General features: G+C 40.7%; 1 protein-coding gene across 10 annotated transcripts in view; it reads left to right on the top strand.

The window, feature by feature from the left end:
* The window catches only part of LOC126350584 (uncharacterized), a 364,168-nt gene that overhangs the window by 271,008 nt on the left and 71,208 nt on the right, over positions 1-21,952 (top strand). For 4 of the 10 annotated variants that reach the window (XM_050002540.1, XM_050002537.1, XM_050002534.1 and 1 more), the window contains one exon: positions 6,285-6,578. The exons of 2 other annotated variants lie outside the window; for them this stretch is intronic. In XM_050002540.1, the coding sequence (XP_049858497.1) occupies positions 6,285-6,463 (179 nt within the window). In that variant the 3' untranslated portion in view covers positions 6,464-6,578. Of the gene's footprint in view, positions 1-1,297; positions 1,406-6,284; positions 6,579-21,952 lie in introns of those variants that run through there. 4 more of the 10 variants (XM_050002546.1, XM_050002530.1, XM_050002529.1 and 1 more) reach the window with 2 other exon arrangements.

Below are 21,952 nucleotides of genomic sequence, written 5' to 3'. Positions count from 1 at the left end.
TGGACACTTCCAAATCTGTTGCTTTCTACCCTTCGTGGGAAGTATTTCTTCGAACGTTTCAAGAATCCTCAGGAAATATGATATTAAAAGCGTCTTTATGCCTTTGGCCAAAACTAGATCCCTTCTTGGGTCGGTGAATGATGATTTGGGACTGAGGAAGCCTGGGGTATACAGGATTCCCTGTCACTGCGGCAAGGCCTACACTGGACAGTCTATTCGTACAGTTCAAGATCGATGTGTGGAACATCAACGGCATACACGTCTGCTCCAGCCGGAAAAATCAGTCGTTGCCGAACGTTTGTCTTAATGAAGGGCACAATATGTCCTTCAAAGAGACGCAAATTATTGCCTCGGCTTCCCGTTACTGGGATTGTGTATTGAAAGAATCAATCGAAATACGTCTGTCCGATGATATTATTAAGAGATACAAAAGTTTTCCTATAAGCAAGACGTGGAATCCTATTTTATCACAGATAAAACAACAACGGTCTGGTTTCCGACCGACTGAATTTTAATTTTGCAGTTCCTCGCTTTTGACAGTTTTCACAGCTGGCGCCGCTGCAATTTCTTCGCCTCACAGAGGGCAGCTCATCCGTTGCTCGCGCACGCGCAACGGCCAGTACCCGCGGCATAAAGGAGGCGCCGAATCTGAGGTCTCTTCAACTCCGTCGTGATTGTGGACTCAATCTCAGGTGAAGATGTCGGCCAGATCGGCCGCCGAAATATCGTGTTGTCGTCAGGCTGCAAACCCGTGAAAATCATCAGTACTTGATACGTCAGGAATATCTACGCCATCACACATTTTTGTACTGTTAGTGGGCAAAGACCGCGCTGTAGCGTTTGACGTGGGTTTTTTGTTCACCTTATATAACAGAGTAGATAATAATATCTCGTTGCATGAAAGGGCAAAAGAACAAGACCTTTTGAAGTAACAACTACGGTAAAATGGTAAGAGATAATTTATGGTGATTGTACTCTACTAGCATACGTTTGAACTTCACATGTAAACATTTGCCTCGCAGTAGCGATAACGTATCCAGTTGACACCGCCCTGTTGCTATAAAAGACGTTGAGGTTCTTCACGGTACGGTAGTCTAGCTGGAAAGTGTAGACACTCTTCCGTATCACACAGGCAAGGAGATGTCACGCCTCTTGCTGCTGGCGCTCGCAGGATCCTACCTGGTTGTGTTCTGCGTGCCGCACGCCACGGCTCAAGACGACGCCAAGCCGATTGCACGAGACGATCTTGATGACTACAGTGATGACCGTCTGACACATACTTTACCTCGGGCAGGAGGTGCTGCAGAAGAGGAGGAGCCCAATATCAGCCCAATATTCGCCCTTAAAACGCTCAGCAGCGACGGCTCGTCGGCGGACGGATCCGAGGACACAAATACTGAACACGGTACAGTTTCCAATTTTTTATACTTAGTATTCATAAAACGTGATGTTCCAAAGGTCTCAAAACGATAGGTCTAAATCAATTATATGGGAGAGTTCCCTTAACTGAGTGTTACGACAAGGAAAGGAAGACTTCAGTTTCAAGCGCCCTCGACGACGTGTTCATTGCAGACGTAGCACATGTTTGATTTGTGGAAGGACAGGGTAGGAAATCGGTTGTGATCTTGAGAGAGGAAGCATCCCGACATTTGCCTTAAGTGAGTTCGGGTAATCACAGGCCACTTAAATCTAAATGCCACGAAGGGGATTTGAGTAGCCATTTTTCCGAATGTGAGGCCTGCGTCTTACTGCTGCTCTACCACTCGCGGTTGACATGTACAAACAAATAAATTAAGTGGAATCAATCGGGTATTATCAGTCACGGTGTATGTTGCACGAAATGTTTTAAGGATTGGGGCTTAAGATGATAGGCAGTAGAATGCAAGTTTATTATTTAACTTTCAAATGTTCATAAAAGTAGCCACAAAATATTTAGCTTTCACCTTGTAATTCTAAAACATTTCTCTAAAATTTTGTATTTATCGTATAACCTCGGCTGCTGGCTCGAATTATGCCGACACTAAATCAATTGCTAAATCAAAAATCATTCGATAATTTAATGAAATGAATGTAGGCACCAATATGGTGGTCACATTTTTACGTGTACTATTTCACCTCATAGCGGTGACTCGCAACAGTGGATGTTTTTGTCTTGATGCATAAAACGTTGGCTCATTTTGTTAAACATTCCTGGTTTTCGTCGTAGAACAAGACATGTAATGTTCTATGAAGTAGGTCTTGAGCAGTTTCAACCGGAATTTCATACACCAACCATTACATGTAGTTCCAAAGAGAAAAAGAAGAGAAGATCTAAGAGAACGAGTTAGTTGGTCACACTAGCCATCGTTAAGTCCCTCGCCTTAAACTAGTATGATTAATGGATCCGTTGTCTGGATTCCAAAGGATATACCATCGAAACAGACTGGTCCCATCTCACTGGACCTCAGTATAATCTTGCAGACGAAAGAGAGGCGCCGGCCGAGGTGGCCGAGCGGTTCTAGGCACTACAGTCTGGAACCGCGTGACCGCTACGGTCGCAGGTTCGAATCCTGCCTCGGGCATGGTTGTGTGTGATGTCCTTAGGTTAGTTAGGTTTAAGTAGTTCTAAGTTCTAGGGAACTGACGACCTCAGAAGCTAAATCCCATAGTGCACAGAACCATCTGAACCACTTGAAAGAGAGACAGAATGTCTGTTAACTATGGCCGCAAATCGTTTATGAAAGCGTTTGGGAACACCAAGTGTTGTCTTCTCACAAGAAAAGTAGAAATTGTACGCAGTTCAGGATATAATACAGGCTTTAACTCCAACTGGGTTGGGAGTGACGTAGGAGCCGGACAGACAGAGAGGTAAACAGGAGACAGGGAGTTGGAGGAAGAGGTCGACAGAGAGAAGGGTCTTCAACTCTTTCACAGGTACTGAGTGAATTAGGCGTTATGATTTAATATCCTTCCAAAAATCAGTAGATTAGTGAATAAAGCACTAATATGCTATCAACTGCCATAATTGCAACTTCTTGTTACGCTAATGAAAAGACTGCTGAACATAACTGTAAGAATAGACGCGAGATTCACTGCGACACATGAATGTTGTATACTTTCTTGTGTGCCACCGAGCATTGTTACCTCACAGACTACTTGGTTAAAGTTTCCTACTTCACATAATCGTAGCAAATTATTATCTGTCTTTCATTTAGACGTTGCAGGAGAGTTAATTTCATTGTTTGAAGAGTTTGCTCTTTTAGCACAAAAGTGAAAAGTTTCCAGACATGGATTCTTTTTCATGCCATTAAGCACACAGACCGATGTTCACGGTACAGTAATTTACAATGAACGCTCTATATATCAAAGTTCAGTGATCAAACGCACCCATAACTATAATAGGTGTCTTTTTAAAATAGAGTCTAAGTCAAAAAAATCAACTTACCATAAAATTTCAAAAAACCTGTTGCAGAAGAAAAATATCAGGAATAAGAAAGTAGAATAGGTGCCCTATTTATTGCTATATACGCTATTTCATGAATACAGAAACATATAACGCTTTGGTCTTTTAAAATGAGATAATATTGGCCTATTAAAGAGGTTGATCCCATAGGAAGAAGGCACTAAAAGAAGTGCTGATTTTTCGTAACATTGGTGAATTAAATGTCACAGACACAACTCTAAGATGCAGAGTATGCCTTGTAACATGCAACTGAAAATCACATTTTGTTTAAAATGGGCGTAAGTCACTGAAATGTACACTTTCAGCCCTGAACATTTGGCGATACTGTTGTGAGTGCAAACAGTTGAAGAGGTGGCTGCCGCGTGCCTCGTGTCTCCCGAGTTTGTGGTGTGTTTATTAGGAGCTAAATGTGTGGTGCTGAATTTATTTATAGTTATACTGAAGACGAGACGCGAAAAAGAGGGATACGACGAAATTAAAACTTTGCCTTTCGTTTCACTATTTTCTGCTGCTACACCGGACCGGAGAACAAGTGACTGGGTGGAAGCCTTAGACCTGTTTAGCGATTTTGCATACAATTTTCTCTGGTTCTCGTCCAGATCTTTTTGCTAACTTACGACGGTTGTAGTTCTTGTATGCTTTGCGCGTAGATCTTTTCACAGACGCATGAATCTTTCCTCACTTTTGCCTGTCTTCACTTGTGAATTCCCTTTAAAACCGAGAGTGCAACAGCCTTCGCATCCACTGCATTTTCGGAATTTCTGAACTATGACAACCTATAACTTTCATTACCTAGAGAATATATCACCAGGTAATGTATCTGTGATTCTATGGCTAGCGTGTGAAGGTAGAATATAACTCGTTGTAAGCGTTGTTACACGTAAGCAGAGCTTATGAACAGAATATGTTTCAATCAGGCTGTTTTAAAGGCCGTAAGTCAGTGCTACTCAGGATGTTATTTATTCATCAAATAGCACATCACATTCCATAAAGCAGCACAAAACATGCAAAACTTGCAGTCACTGAAGTTCACACATCTGGAAATCTGGATTTTAAAGACTGGTGGACAAAGTATCAAAAGAAGACGAGAGTTTTTGAAGAAACGAGGAACAAGCCAAATTTTTAGAGATAAAACTTTGCAGTCAGAAGTTTCTTCCACTTTGCATATGCGAGTGCCAGAGTTGCTTTCGTCAACGGTTTGATGTGTATCAACGGATTAGTGAGTCACACATTCTTCGTGAAACATCTGCGAGAACCTGTTGCTTCATCAAAACACCTTGCTTACCATCAGGACACGTACCAACTAAAATACAAAAAATACGCAGCAGTACATTCCAAATGATCATATGCAATTATACGACGAAATTTTGAGCTGGACCACTGACTGTAGTACATCATATGACGACGCCTGAGGAACAATACGTCACAAGTGAAAAGACTTGAGTTATGGCCCCTTACTTGCAATTATCGCGAATCTCTCCACCAGCGCAAAGTCGCTAACGACTGAAAAAAAAGCGCAGGTGACACCTATAGAAAAGAAGGGTAAAAGAACGGAAACGCAAAATTACGGACTAATACTCTCGATTGGTGCATAATTTTTCAACATAATCTGAGTTTGAACATAATAAATTTCCTAAAGATCGAAAAGCTTATGTCCAAGAATCAGCACAGTTTTAGAAAACATTGATCGAGCGAGAATCAGCTTGACCTTTCCTCACATGATAAACTGCGACCTAAGGATGAGGAGCAACACGTTGATTCCAAATTTCTATATTTCCGAATATACGAAGGCACGAACGTATGGAATAAGTGAGTGGCTGGAAGACTTCTTAAATAATAAATCCAGTAGGTTGTCCTCGAATGCAAGTGTTCATCAGATACAATGGAATCGTCAGGAGCGCCACAGTAGTGTGATAGGCCCGGTGTTATTTTTAATATGCTGACACGATGGGCAGCAATGTTCATGGTGCTGTGGCGTACAGGAAGGTGTCGAAGTTGAGTGACTGTAGGAGGATACAAGATGACTTAGACAGTTGGTGTGGTGAGTGAGAGCTAGCTGTAAATGCATAAAAATGTAAGTTAATACGGATACGTAGGAAAAACAAATCTGTAATGTTCCGATAAAGCTTAAGTAGTACCCTGTATGATACAGTAGCGCCTTTTAGATTTCTGAGCGTAACTTTGAAAAGCAATATGAAATGGAACCAGCATGTTGAAAACTTTGATAGGGAAGGCAAATGGTCGACTTCGGTTTATTGAGAGAAGGGAAAACAACGAGTACGTTTTACTGGCAGAACACTGAGAAGATGCAACAGACCTACTAAAAGACTGCCTGAACCACTCCTATCTGTCCCCTTCTGGACTATTTCGGAGTGTTTTGAGATCTTACAACACACGATTAATCAAGGGCAGCGAAAAAGAGCAGTTTTCACAAAGTGGAAGAGACTGTACGACTCTGGCAAGCGAGTTGGGATGACAGTCATTAAGGAAATCCATTTTTGATTGTGGCGAGATATTTTCACGAAATTTGATTACAAACTTTCTCGCCCGAAAGCCAAAATATGCTGCTAACTCCCACCTACATAGGAAAAACGACTATTGTGATAAAATAAGAGAAATAAGAAGTGGAGCGGAGTGATTTAAATGATAGGTCTTCCAGTCTGCTATTCTAGAGTGGGATGGTAGAGTGTTAATCTATAAGTGTTCGTATGTACTACAAAACACTCAAGTGTCAATTGCAGAGTAATCAGTAGGTTCCTTATTTTTGATAAGTAATAGGTCTTGAGCTTGATTGGCTGTCAATTTTGAGCTGTAATTACCGAACGTCGTTTGTTCCTTTTAGCGTCACAGAAAGGAGCAGCTGCACATGCAGACCTCGCCAGGACAGCAGCTCATGCCGAAGCCAGGACAGCAGGCAAAGCCAGAACAGCACAGAAATTGAGGACTGCCGCCAAAGCCAGGACAGCTGGCAAGAAGGCTGGCAGAGCAGCGGCGAAGGCTGCCGGGACACACAACGAGTGACTGCTGTCCCATCTGCGAACAGTCAGTGGATGCAGGTCATCACTGCGATGATTCTAAAGTCTTATGTATCACAATTGTAACAAATGAATAAAAAATGATTGCAGCATTTAAAAAATTTACATTTTTTGTTTTCTCCAGAGAAATAGCAGTACTTCTCTTCCTCATAGAATGCTGACATACGAAGGTCGTTGTATGAGAAAAGCAGCACAACTTTTTCTCGGCCGGTTAAAGTTGACAAAATGCGGAATGTTCCACCTTTAGACCCAATAGCTTCATGACATTCTGACAGTTAGCCGCGCTATACGTAGCTTTCACAATGGTGTCTGTAACGGAGGTGTATTCCAAGTAGAGAGCTGTCATTGAGTCTTGGCGGAAAACCATAGAATCTCAGATATTCATAGGTGCTTCGAGAATGTCTATGGACTCCCGGCAGTGGACAAAAGTTCAGGGAGTCGTTGGCCAAAGCGTCTGTGGTCATCGAAACATGGTCGCGCAATTAATCGTTGCTTTAAGGTTGCTACTTCACATTAGTAGTACGCTTTGTCACACGTAGAATCTGTTAACATGCAACAATGATTTGAAATTAACTATCCAGGCAAGAACCTAAGGAACTTATTTAGACAGTAATTACGAATGCGTTGTTATGGTGAAAAGACGACACAGTGTTATGGTGTGTACTACTGTCTTGCTTTTTAGTAGCATGATTATGTAATGACTATAAGGCTTACATACTTAGAACATATACTGCTAATGAGGCTTTAATGCAACATTTTGGTTGACTTGAAAAAACATTCTTCATTTAAAGTACTTTTTGAGATATTACAGATGACTTAGTATTTTGTTTGTTTAACAGCTACGCGATTATATCATGACGCAATTAATAAGTCTTATAATTTATATTATTGCTTTTGGAGTGTATCTTTTATATCATTACAGTTTTTCGACATTCTTCGACGGCCACGGTGGCCGAGCGTGTCTAGGCGCTTCAGTCCGGAACTGCGCCTTTCCTACAGTCGCAGGTTTGAATCCTGCCTCGGGCATGGATGTGTGTGATGTCCTTAGGTTAGTTAGGTTTAAGTAATTCTAAGTCTAGGGGACTGATGACATCAGATGTTGAGTCCCATAGTGCTCAGCGACATTTGAACCATTTTTTTTCTACATTCTTCTGGAAAGTAAAATATGTTTTAGTAGTAACTTTTGTGGTACAGCTACAATGAGACAGCCTTTTCTGTAGCACAACAATGTGTTAAGGTACAGTGCTTTCTTGGTCACATGAATGTACGTAATAACTACGATATCTATATTCATAACATTTTCACTTTTGGTTATGACAAAGTAAGTACATTGAATTTTGCAGAACTTTGCTTACAGCGGACGATAACTACGACACTTGGCACATTTTTACCGTTAAGTACTGACAAAAATTATCTTACAGCTTGACACACAGATTAGCGCCACAGGTCACGCATTTGTGTGATTAAATTCTGTACTTAAATCTTTTTTTAAAGATTTTCGAATTACAAAGATACAAAGAAGATTTTCGGTGAGACATTTCATTCTGTTTTGTAATCCGTAACACCTGAGCGCATAATTACATTAATCCTCAGGGGGTACACGCTTACTTTGTGTACAAAGCGTGTGGCAAGCGCTAGGAGCCCTAGCTAATATGGTATTTGCTGATACAACTTTACACATCAGTATCATATTTCTCTGACACAGAATTACACAGATATCTCATTATTTAACAGAGAGACAAACTTTTTTTAAACTAAATCAGTGACACAGCTTTATGAAATTACACAGTTAGATAACTTCACAGTTATGAAATTGTATTTCGTCTGTACTTCGTGAATTGTTCATATTGTTTTGGAACCATTGTAATACTATGAGAGCTTTGAATGATGTATTTGGTATGGGCTCATAATTTTTGAAGTACATTTGCGGCAGATGTCTTAATTGAAACGAGAAGAGAGCATTTTTTTAAAAGGTTTTGAGATTATTGAAGAAAGTTACGACGTTTTCAAGATTTGACTGAGGAGTTATAATATTATTATTGTGATGACGATGTGTATTGTGACGTCGAGATATGGTTTTGATCATTATGAAGGGTGAGTGTGTGTGAATGTAAGTACCAGTATGCTAACAGAAAGGTGACCTTAGCGTAATGCATTTATACTTGAAAACATATGATTACAGTTTGGAGCTCGTAATTTCTGATATTTGCTAAAATGCCTAATGAAATGATCAGAAATATTTTATGTCTACACATGTGATTGTGACTGCTGTCTTTCTGGTTGAGAGATTTTTTTACTGCCATAGGAGATGCCATACGTCTAGTGAATGAAATTTCATGCTTTGTTTTATGTATATGCTTGCCTCTTTTGTTTAATATCTAGTTTCTAGCTGCACTGCAGCATTGGTTAAAATAACATTTAATAGACGTACTAATAGAAATGTTCTGTGTCTACAGACCCAGTAAATAATTATTTTATGATTTACTTTCCTTACAAAAGGGAGCACAAATAGACATTTTCCTTCACAGGAATTGCAAACATAACTTGGTAACTTGTTTGGTAGAGTAAGTTATTGTGATGCATCACTCTAGTATTAAGATGTGACATAGGTATTAGACATGGCTATCTATTCTGTAATACTTTTTCTGCTTGAGCTTTGTTATATTTAGGTATAAGTTATTGATTTTCTCCTGCTGTTTGCCACGCATAGTCCTACTGAATTTTAAGTTGTATTAAGCCTGTTACACTACTGATTTATTTTTTGTCTTGCTGCACATTGCCTTCTATTAGTTGTACTGTTGCATCTGCTTTGGTAAAAAAAATGGTTCAAATGGCTCTGAGCACTATGTGACTTAACATCTGAGGTCATTAGGTCCCTAGAACTTAGAATTACTTAAACCTATCTCATCTAAGGGCATCACACACATCCATGCGAGAGGCAGGATTCGATTCTGCAACCGTAGCGGTCGCGTTGCTCTAGACTATAGCGGCTAGGACCGCTCGCCCACTTTGGCGGGCATTGCTAATTTAGATAAATTGCTGCTTACTTTTCCAATTTGCATTTTTTTGTCAATGCTGTTTGTGTTAAGGGTTTAGCCAGAAAAGGTAGTGTACAATGAAGAATTATTATTTTGAAAGAGTATATAAACGAAAAAGTAGGGTTTTGGAACAACTGGTTTAGGTAGGACTTTCTTGGAAACAAATGATGAGGTAAGATAAAGGGAAAAAAAAAGATGAGGTAAGACATATGTGAACATATAAATACAGAAGGCATGTTTAGATAGAATATTTTTTTTTTTTTTTTGCGTTAACGAATGTTGAAATAAGAGGAAAGATCTGTGGAATGAAGTTTTGGGTTGCAGTGCAGTGCCAAATGTCACACTGATAACAAACCCTGTCCTTTCCTTTCGTGTTATTACGCTATTTGTATGTGTATGTGTACCCTTGTGTATTTGTGTTCTTCTTGTCTGTATGTGATGTTTCATAGAATTTTTGTTCTCTTCTAAAACTGAGCTACATTCACTATGATGAGGAACACTGTTATCCTCACATATAATTTGCATTAATATTATGTTGTTTACTTTGTAAAGATGTTTAGACATTATTTATTCTGTTCTGCTTTCTTTTAATGCTCATGTGTGAAGTAAATGTTTCGAAAGCTTATTTCACTTTTTCTATATATTTACTTATGTCATTATTCCTGTAACACTGATGTATGTTTATTTATGTTCTTTTGTTAAGCCTCTGTTACTCCAAAGTTGTGTGTTTTACTATGTTCTTTAATGATGTTTGCTGTATCTTTATAATTGTATTCTTATGCCATAAATTCGTAATGGTATAGACACCAGTTTTTCCAATTAATTATACGGTAAGATTACTGCACACGTTTATGTTGGTCGTAGTATGTGCACAATATGTGAGAAGTTAAAGAAAAGAAGTGACTGTTAAAGCTCGCATGTGTGTTGATAATTCAGCAAGGGAGTGGTTAACAGCAGTGCTGGTTCTGAGTACATTCCCAAAAGTTTGTGAGTGCACAAGTGGTGGTTTATGTACTTGTTATATCGTCCACAAGCCTCTTAGATGGTGATTGTGCACCCGAACAGTGGCAACAGATGGCTGCTGGCCATCTCTTACAAGGACTACAGTGTGCACATTTGATGGCCAACCAATACCGTAATCTCTACAAGAAATACTGTGGTCGTGCTCTGTGATGACCTACATACCAATATTCTTCAACACTTGACTAACTCTGCTGTGGGTTTGCTCTGTTGTGCCCCTTAAGAAAACAAAGTGCGATTACTACTGTGATGAATGATCATGACTGTGAGGACAATTTGTGCTTTTGACCAACAGCGTATTAATAAGTGTGTGCAATTGGTATATTATTAGCGTAAATATAAAAAAAATTACCACATGTGTACTGACCACTGCCCAAAACGGTTTGTAAAATGTTTTGTGGGGAGCATGGGGACCATGTAATTAGGCTGTTTAGGTTTTTGTGTTGGTTACGCCACGTAGCTCTCTGTATGAAAGTCACTGACTGTGCTGTGTGCAGTCTGTGGCGGGGGGGGGGGGGGGGGCTTTGTTGGAACGTACAACTGCTCTACTGATGACAACAGTTCACTGGAAATTTGGTAGTAACTTCATACGGGGCCATACTGCTAAGGTTATCGGTTGCTAGTCTTACACACTACTTAATCTAACTTTAACATACGCTAAGGGCAACATACACACCCATGCCCGAGGGAATTTGCTGAAAGCAGTGACTACCGTAAAATATTTAGGAACAACTATCCAGGGCGACCTTACTTGGAACGATCCTATAAAACAAATGTTAGGAGAAGCAGACGCCAGACTGAGATTCATACGAAGAATCTTAACTCATCCACAAAGGAGGTGGCTTACACGGCGCTTGTTCGACCGATTCTTGAGGAGTTTTCGTCAGTTTGGGATCCGTATCAGGCAGAACTGGTGGAAGAGAGAGAGATGATTTCACGAAGAGCGACGTCAGAATATCGTTTGGTCAGCAAACTCCAGCGGAAAATGCTACAAGAGATGCGTTGTGCATCACGGAGAGATTTACCATAGAAATTTAGAGAGAGCTCTTTCTCAGATAACATAGCACATCCTCCCCCATACTTACCACGAAATGACCACGACGAGGAAATTCGAGGAATTGGAGCTATTGCTGAGGCTTATAGCAATCAATCTTCCCGAGCGCCATTTGCTGGTGGAACAGGGAAGGGTGATTAGGGATAGGTACCAGAAGTACTTTTCGCCACGCACCGTCAGGTGGTTTTCGGAGTATGATGTGGATATAGACTGCGGGATTGCAAATTCCGGTCCACCCACAGGCACTATGTGATCAAAAGTACCCGGAATCCCCCCAAACACATATGTTTTTCATATTAGGTGCATTGTGCTGCCACCTGCTGCCAGGCACTCCATATAAGCGACCTCAGTAGAACTTAGACGTCGAGAGAGAAGAATGGGGCGCTCCGCAGAACTCACGGACTTCGAACGTGGTCAGGTGATTGGGTGTCACTTGTGTCATACGTCTAAGGCGAGATTTCCACACTCCTAAACACTCCTAGGTCCACTGTTTCCGAGGGATGCGGTAGTGAAGTGGAAACGTGAAGGGACACGTACAGCACAAAAGCGTACATGCCGACCTCGTCTGTTGACTGACAGAGACCGCCGACAGTTGAAGAAGATCATAATGTGTAATAGGCAAACATCTACCCAGACCATCACACAGGACTTCCAAACTGCATCACGATCCACTGCAATTACTGTGACAGGTGAGAAAAATTTAATTTCATGGTCGAGCGTGTGCTCATAAGCCACAAATCACACCGGTAAATGCCAAACGACGCTTCGCTTGGTGTAAGGATCTTAAACATGGACAACTGAACGTGGAGAAACGTTGTGTGGGATGGCGAATCACGGTATATAATGTGGCGATCCGAATGCAGGGTGTCGGTATGGCGAATGTCCGCTGAACGTAATCTGCTAGCGTGTGTAGTGCCAACAGTAAAATTTGGAAGCGGTGGTGTTAAGGTCTGGTCACGTTTCTCATGGGGGGGCCTTACACCCCTTGTTTTCTTGCGAAGCACCACAGACAATATGAACAACGAAACCCAAGACCACGAACAATGTCACATGCTTTCGTATATTTCCATGAAACGATGATCAAATGAAAGCCTAAATGACTGAGCCTGGAGGTACTTGCAGCTTTTGGGATTGATTCCCCGCCACGCATACTTATGTGATTGTAGGCATCAACCAAAACATCAGACAGTATGACCAAAATGTGTTCGAGCTTGTGACATCTAAACCATATGAATCTATGGGCCTGGAAACATACCGTCTGACTTTGAAAAACATTGACACAATCCAGAAGATATCAAAGGCAGATGAATGCGACAACTAAGGCATAATCAGCTTCAACAGATCATAAATTCAAGTACTGTCAAGAATAATATACAGAAAAACGGAAAAAAAATCTGTTACAGAATGATCAGTTTGGCTTTAGGAAAGGTGATGGCACCAAAGAGGTAGTTCTTAATTTTCGCTTTATAATGGAAGTAAACATTAATAAAAATAAAGAAACTTTGATATGATTTGTCAACAGAAACAGCTTTAGATTACGTAAAATGTTGTATAATGATCGAAATTCTCCTGTAAGTAGGTGTATGCAATACGGAAAGATAGGTTATATACAATATGTACAAGAACGAAGAGGAAAAATAAGAATCGAAGCCCAAGAATGAATTGATGGGTTTAAAAATGGTAATAATAATGTCGTGTGACGACGGCCTCCCGTCGGGTAGGCCGTCCGCCTGGTGCAAGTCTTTCGACTTGACGCCACTTTGGCGACTTGCGCGTCGATGGGGGTGAAACGATGATGATTAGGACAACACAGTAATCCGGAGCGTAGGCATTCGGCATTTCTTCCTTACTGTTAGAACAGTAAATTGAGGAAGCAATGACGGAAATAAAGGAAAGGCTCAAGAGGGGATTAAAATTCAGGGTGATACCTAGGCGAGAGTTCACATAGGTGGTTCCTCGCATCATACTCTCGAGACGGCGACAAATTGCTGGCCTGGTCGAGTGCCCCGATGTTTAACCAGGCATTTGTAGTCTGGCGGGATTAGCCGAGCGGTCTAGTATGATGTTCTTGTTCAACGAGATATAGCTTGAAACTTGTCTTTCTGTGAAACATTCCATCTTCTTCGGTGAACGGAAGCTGGCTGGCAAACGAAAAACAGTCTGAGCGATTAGGTTTGTGCTTCCTCCCACTCCTCCTCGTGTATGCCAGTGGAGCCCATGGTGCATGCTTTGTCACTCACACTATGTACATTTTCATACAGCATTCCTGAATGATGTATTACTCCAAAATCAAACGCTCTGAGATGCAAGGCAAGAGAGTGCTACATAGTCAATTATTACTTTTAAACGTCATCAGTACGAATAACACTGGAAATACATTATTCAGAATGTATTTCTTTCTCAGTTGTGTGATAATTCTTTTCCACCCTGTCAAGGTGTCTGGATGTGTTCTGATAAACTAGAAAAGGAAGAACTGGACTAGTAATTAGTAAATTTTTGAGTTTTAGAAATGCTGCTTCACAATCTGATGACAAATGAAACTGAAATGGCGGACAGCTAGGATAAATAAAATGTGAGTATTAGTAAATCAACCAACATACTTAAACAAGTATAAATCCAGAATAACTGGGCCGAAAATCAAATATTAAATAAGGCATGGTAAATGGCTCAATCTCGGCCCACACGCTGAATGGTTTCTCAATTCAGTAAAGTTTCTAGGACATACAAATGGAAAATAGATTAACATAACTGGTAAATAGAACAAGGGCTGAATCATAACAGAGAAAATGAAGGCGGACATCTAAGTCCTTTCAGCATGTAAGTAGTTAAAAACACATAAAATTTACATCATTAAATAAACTAGAGCCTTAACTGACAATAAGTTAAAAGTATCTTAAGAAAAAAAAGCACACAATGGTAGTGCAAGTAAAGTCAAGTCCTTTTGGACCAAGACTTGTAGATAATTATTGAAAAACTTAAAACTACTTATAACCTGAAGACATGAACTGGTAGTGGACATGAAAACCAATATCTGCACATTAAGTAAAATACATGCACCAATAGAGCACAGAAAACAAATCCCTCTTGAATAGTTGCTACAATACCAGGATACTGATCCATGTAAAATGCATTGGCCAAATACTGCCCACATTATACGTACACCATCCAAATACAGCGAGAACACAGCCACAGCTAGCAGTCCCTGGCTGCGGCTCAGCAAGTCTCCTGCCGAGTTACTCGATCTCTTGCAGACAGCCCCTGTCTGTCCGCCCCCGGGAGCTGAGTGGCTGAGAAGCGGTAGGATGCAGCAGTGCTATGTGAAACCTAAGGACCCAGGTTCGATTCTCGGCAGGAGTGGGGATTTCCTCCACTCAGGGACTGGGTGTTGTGTTCTCCTAATTATCTTCATTTCATCCCCATCGACGCACAAGTCGCTGAAGTGGCTTCAAATCGAACGACTTGCACCCGGCTAATGGTCTACCTGACGGGAGGCCTTACTCATACGACATTTACATTTTATTTAGCCTCTATGAAAAGTTTGAAATAGACGAAACAGTGGCTGAGAAATGATAGGTAAATCAATAGCATTGCAAGTATGGCTCATAAACTTTATTCCTTTTCTTAACAACACTATGAGGGGTCTTGCAACTTCCACGAATTTTGGAACGAATTTTCGATAGAAATTGGTCGGGCCTAGATATGACTGTGATTCCTTTACTCTAGTGGGTGTCAGAAAATTTTTGATGGCCTCATCAAGTCGCGGATAAGTGCGGGCACCGTTTTGACTGATAATATGGCGCATGTGTTGGACATGTGCTGTGAAAGAACTGACACATTTACAGGCTAATGCTGTACCATACTGCACATAAACGATCCAAAACTTCACATAAACATAGTGACTAAACGTTGCTGGTATCTTTGTGGAGAAAAAATCATATTATCAGAATAGACCATACACCTCTTAAGTTTTAATCCTGGGAATACGCCATCCAACAGTAGCTGGAAAGTAGCAGGTTCGTTTTTCAGCCCAAAAGGCATGTGAAGATATTAATTTATGATCAGTTTGGATTAAGAATGTTATCTCTGGAAGCTCTTCAAATATTACCGCTAATAATAATTGATGGTACTCACTTCAAAGTCCCACAGTTGTGAAATAACAACACTCACTCAGATTATCTAAGATATATGCTATATTTGGCATTGAGTAGATGACTGATACTCTTTTCTGCTTTAAATAACAATAGTCGCAATGGAATTGATATGCTGTTCTGTTTTTGTGGGTACTGTGACAACAGATGTTGACCAGGGATTATTATTTCTTTCCATGATGCAACCTAGAATTTGACATAAAGAGTTTCTTTTTTATGTTACCAAGTCGATACCCAAAAAAAGGTACTATACTGGTGAAACCAGCGTTTTGACCATGATTACAGTGGCCTTCTTATAGGTCTACTGCTTCGTTTTGGTTGTGCAGAGTCCCTTATATTTTGTCATTACTGCATGATATTACGTCACAGTTTTTAAAAAGATCGTTGCCGTTATTGGTCTCTTAAAGCAGAGGTAGTGGGAACTTTATTGTAATACACATACGGAACACACCACTAGTCTCAGAATATGGCCACAGTAACTGTGACCGAAACATTGGTTTCTCTTGTTCAGTGGTGCGCCTTTTCTCGCAAACCAGCTCATGGCGCGACACTATCGATTACCCAGCTGTACCAGGATCTTTGCCCCTGTTGTGATCTCGCAGGTGTTTGGCGTTCTGGGCAGTTGGTGTAGGGCTCGCTACGAGTCGGAAGGACGTGCTTTCGGGGACAAAAGAGGAAAACACGTGTGCTCGGCCAGCAGCAGCAGCACGGTGGTCTACCTCGTAAGGAGGTCGCGAGTTTGTGGTGGACCTGCCTAATGTCAATTCCGGGTCTGTTCGTTGCATTGCTTTGGTGTCTGTATTCTCGGAGAGACCCATCCTTGGAGACCATCTCGAACAACGGTCTCCATCGAAGGTGGGATGATTTTGGTACCTTCGTTTTGTTCAAAGATTTGCGTTGCAGCGAGTTTATTTGTTGCTTGTTTGCCCTAATGTACGAGGTTATTTCGGAAAGTAAACATACACCGTACGCCAGAGGAACAGAAGAGTTTTGGTGAGAAAGTTGGCAACACTGGTGGTAGCCTTGAACCGTTAGCTTTCTCCTCGCCGTCGTTCGGCAGTTGAACGTTGCTTCTGGTTGCAGTAGGTCGTGTTTAAAATGGCTGCGCCAACTCAGAATCCCGCCATATGGGAAGTGGCCTCCACCATACGTTTACTTCATGCAAAAGAACAGCGACCAGTGCATATTCACGAAGAAATTGTTTCTGTTTATGGGAACATTATGAATCGACAAAATGTAACGAAATGGTGTCGTCCTTTCTCTGAAGGTAGGACCGATGTTCATGACGAACAAAGAACAGGTCGGCCATCTGTGATCACTGATGTCCTTCTTCGGAGAACGGAGGAAGCAATTCATGCGAATAGACATCTCACATTGAAATAATTGCATCAGATCATACCAGACGTGTCAATGGTAACTCTGTATGACATTGTGACAGTCAAGTTAGGGTACAGGAAATTGTGTGGCCTCTGGGATCCAAAACTGTTAACAGAAGAACACAAAAAGATGGGCTTTGCACTCGACTACCTCACACGCTATGCTGAAGCAGATGATGAGTTCCTTGATCACATTGTGACAGGTGACGAGACGTGGGTTTATCTTATACATCTGAATCCAACCAACATTCAATGCAATGGCGCCATTCGAATTCACCAAAAGCCAAGCAATGCGAAATGTCGATTTCAGCTAAGTAAATGATGGCTTCTGTTTTCTGGGACAGACAAGGCATTCTTCTGTTGGAATTTATGCCTCCTGGAACGACCATTAATGCTGCTGCATATTGCCAGACGTCTTCGAAGGGCAATTCAAAACAAATGCAGGAGAATGCTGACACGTGGAGTCTGCTTGCTTCATGAAAACTCTCGGCCTCACACAGCTTTCGTAACCAAAGCACTACTCAAACAATTCAAATGGGACATATTGGACCATCCGCCACACTGCCCAGACCTTGCGCCCACCGATTTTCATGTCTTCCGTTACCTAAAGTCAGAGCTTGGTGGAAAATCCCTCTACGGCGATGAAGAGATCAAAGATGAATTTGAAATGTGGTTCTGACAACAGGCGGCAACCTTCTATAACTGTGGGACAGAAAAGCTTGTACACCGACTTAACAAATGTTTGGATAACGGGGGTGATTATGTCGAAAAATACCAAATAATCCAGTTAATATGATGTAACTGACGTTTTCTAAATAAACGTTCTATTTAAGGAGTGCGAGCCATTGTATCTTTACTTTTCGAACGCCATGGAGACCACCAGCAGTTTTCAGTGTATTTTGATTGCTATCAAATCGACGTCCCTTGTATATTGGTGTAAAGTTTGGGTCACTTCTATTGGAAGCACTTACTCAGTTATTAGTAAAGACTTGTATTCTGTAAAGCTAGTCATCTATATGTAGTTCCTTTATATACGTTCATTTATTTGAAAGCATTCACTCAGTTATTAGGAAAGGCTTGTATTCTGTAAAAGGCAATTATTTGCGCATAGAATTTTATACGTGTGCATTTATTTGAATGCACTCACACAGTATTGGTAAAAGAACAATTGGTATTCATTTATTTGTTGTTTATTGATCTCTTGAGTTACATCAATTGATTTCAGGTTGGTGTTTGAAGTGTCTTCTGCGGTCTGTTTGTGTTCCAGTTTTCTGCGAGTTGGGGTGTGTGGTAGCAGCGCCACGTTCAGCTTCGGTGCACAGAAGCTGTGACGTGCCGTCTAATGGGAAGTGACTCTCGGTTGGGCCTCAGGTTTTAGGTGTTGTTTTTGACAGCTAGTCTGCTGCAGTCACCTTTTGCCCAGGGCAGCCTGGCGTCACTGCCTGTTTGGTAAAAACTTAACATGTTTCATGTATATTTAAAAAATGTATATTAAATAGTAGCGTCTTATGCTGTGTGTGTTTCATAAATCACTTTCACATTGCAAATTAATGTTCCTTTAAATAAATTATCTGTCCCACATTTCTTTAAATCACTTTCTAACTGTAATTTATTGTTCCTTTAAGTATGTAAATCTCTGTGGCTCATCTCTTTAAGTCAGTTTTGGTAATTCTGATTTGCTATCTTGCTTGAGAAGCAAGGTATCTCTGATATTTTGGTACTGTCTTAATCATGGCCATGTGTTGATTGTCTCTTAGCTGTTTTAGAAATATTGTCTTTGAATAAATAGTTAATTTATCGATTTGGTAGTTGTTGTGTTTAAGGAGTGACATTATAAGGGCCTTGACATTCCATCCTAAGTGTACTTCTCATCCTGACTTCCTCAGTCACAATACTCTTTTAAATTATGATGTGTACCTTATTCAGGAAACTCTTATGTTAACTGACTCTGGCTGCGAAAGCCTATGCAGTTGCACCACCTAGAAGTTGATGACCTGTAATTCTTCCATGACGCTCTGCATGTGTTGTGGAAGCCGATACAGTTTCTTGCAACAGGCGTTTCGTTTCGAATGGGGAATATGATGTAGAGCTAATGACATGGCAGGCAATGTTCCAGGAGGATTAAACGACCCTACGTATTCTTCTGAGAGATTCTCCATGTTGTCCTGTCCTGACTCTCTAGGGGTGACGGTTTGTCTCTTAGTAGGGTGAAACTGATAGACTGTCCCGATGTTGTACGGATATTTTGCTGTAAAATTGCTGTCCAATTCGTCTTCATCATGTATTTCTAAATCAACTATCAGGGTGCAACATGATAGCTACACTTACTCTGGACTAAAGTTATCAATATTGCTAAGCACTGCCTTGCTTTCTCCAATTTCCCATAGGATAAACTGCGTAGCGCAAAACATTTCACTAAGTATATATTCAGACAAAACTTCAACAAGACACAAAAAATCCGCTGACAGAAGAGATTTTACATCGACACAGATTAATTTTCGGTCCCGTCGGAGGTTCGAACCCTCACTCCAGCATGGGTGTTTGTGTTGTCCTTAGGATAATTTAGGTTAAGTAGTGAATAATCTTAGGGACTGATGACCTTAGCAGTTAAGTCCCATAAGATTTCACACACATTTGAACATTTGAGATTAATTTTCCAATACTCCTACAGTTTATTTTCAGGCACCTTGTACATAATTTAGGTGCCAAGCTGACTTCTTGAGTGTTCCTTGCAGCAGTATGGTTTTCCGGCTGTAGAATCAAGATGAAATTGTAGTCCATCCAGCTCTACCATACACCGTTCCAAGCCACTTTGGCATAATGTTCAACCACGCAATCGAACCCGAGAATCATTTCGTAGCCACTGCCGACTATGGGAATGACTTTTGCATCCTCACGGAAGTTACCCCCAATTCCCCCCTCGGAAACTTATTATGTTGAAACGAGTGAACCTACATGACCCGCACCTATGCCGCTTAATGCTCACCGTGGAGAATATTATCCTACTTTATCAAGTATAATCGCACTTGTCACAAATACCTGTGATCAGTTTCCATAAGATTACAGGAAATTATCATTTTGATGTTAGAGTAACAAATGTTTTTTGAAATTGTGGCATATACGGTGGTGTTTTCAATGTGCTGTTTTGCACACTGGAACTGTTTGCTTGCGGTATTGGATTTTTGCTCTTACATTACTTTGACGTTGAGCGACTGTTAATGTGATAACTGAAGAGGTTTCCAGTGATGAAGCTGGCATCACTTTCCCATATAGTAACACTTGCTTTAGGATTTGTTTTATTCTCATGTAAACATAGTGGTGGATGTGCCTGTCATGAGGGGTCTGCTGTGATTTGACACTCTTGTAATTATGCGCCTCCCATTGTACATCGTACGTAACTGTTGGTGCTTTGGTTTTGTTTTCGTCAAATTTCTGGCCAGAAGTACACATGTAATATACATTTTTCTGTATAAAGCATTATTAACTGTTTTAGTGCATATAAATTTAACATAAGAATATTATTTCTACTGCAAATAAATTCTGTACAAGAATGTTAAGCTTTGAGCAATACCTCCAGTCATGTCACATCGTCTATTATTATTGACGATCCTATTTACTGTGATTATTTTTATTACAGTCATTGCTGTTTTTTATGTAATTCTCTGTCTAGGATATCGTGTGAAGGGTTTCTTTCTTCTCGCTGCCTGAAAATAAAGATCCTTTCCCCCTATTTACATAATCTGTTAGTTATGGTTACATAAATAATACTGCATTCATATCTTTCTTCTGCACACATATCAGTTGCAGGTTTGATTACTTTTAAAAGATTGTGTTGGAAATGTAGTGTCATTTGATTCATGATACACGTTCTTGATACCCACTAACGTTTAGTGTTAGAAATAATGCGTCTTTAAGTGCCAAATATTTAGGCTGCAATATTATAATATTTATGGGAGGGAATTACTGCTCCACATTAAAATTATACGGCACATCATATTCGATGTAGGCCGTTCGCTTCAACCATCTGGTCGCTGAAAATATTTACTTTGTAATGCGCCGCACAACGAGAATGACCTTGACCTCAGATGTTGGGTAAAACGTTTAGCATTACTATGTACAGTCTTAGACATAAAAACTGACCGCCGGCCGGCCACCACAGAGACTAAGTCTGGGTCGTTCAATTAATGTGGCCAATAAAACCGACCGTGCCTGACAACGCCAAGTTCGACCATCTTCACAATCTGGCAACACTGTTAGATGCGGAAGTGTCAGGAGGAAGTTTTGTCTACTTCCGAGATGTCATTGTGTTGGGTGAGCTGTGCCCTAGTGACAGTCTGCCTTTGGCAGCATGCAGCAAGGACTTGTTTACTTCCCGGCTGCGAAAGTTCGCGGAAGAAGTGGTGTTTACACCGCCGTTACTCACATGTGTTACTATCTGAATCAAAGACAATTGCACACAATTTCCGAAAAACCACGATACAGTTCACGTTCTGTAATGAGTATACTAGGCTGAAGGCTTTCAAAATCGAACGTTTCTTGAGGGACGAAGTGCATCTTAATTACAAAGAGATTATTAGAATTCATTTATCAATCGTGCATTGCACTCTTTATGTAAAGATGATTGATGACGCAGTATGCTATAGAACCAGTGATGGCACCACACGAGGATTGCAGTTATAACACTCGGATGGTCATACTAGCAAAGTTATAGTAGCTCATTTGGGCCTGGGCGTGTATACGATTCGAATCTTCGAGCTGCTTTTTGAGGTACCCAAATCATTGGTCATTGAATAAGTCCACCATACGGCAGAGTTATTAGTCATACAGCCGAACACTGGG

Source organism: Schistocerca gregaria, chromosome 1 (genome assembly GCF_023897955.1).
Source record: "Schistocerca gregaria isolate iqSchGreg1 chromosome 1, iqSchGreg1.2, whole genome shotgun sequence".
Lineage (NCBI taxonomy): Eukaryota > Metazoa > Arthropoda > Insecta > Orthoptera > Acrididae > Schistocerca > Schistocerca gregaria.
Note: the sequence above shows the minus strand (reverse complement) of the source record. Positions and strands in the feature narration are given on the sequence as shown.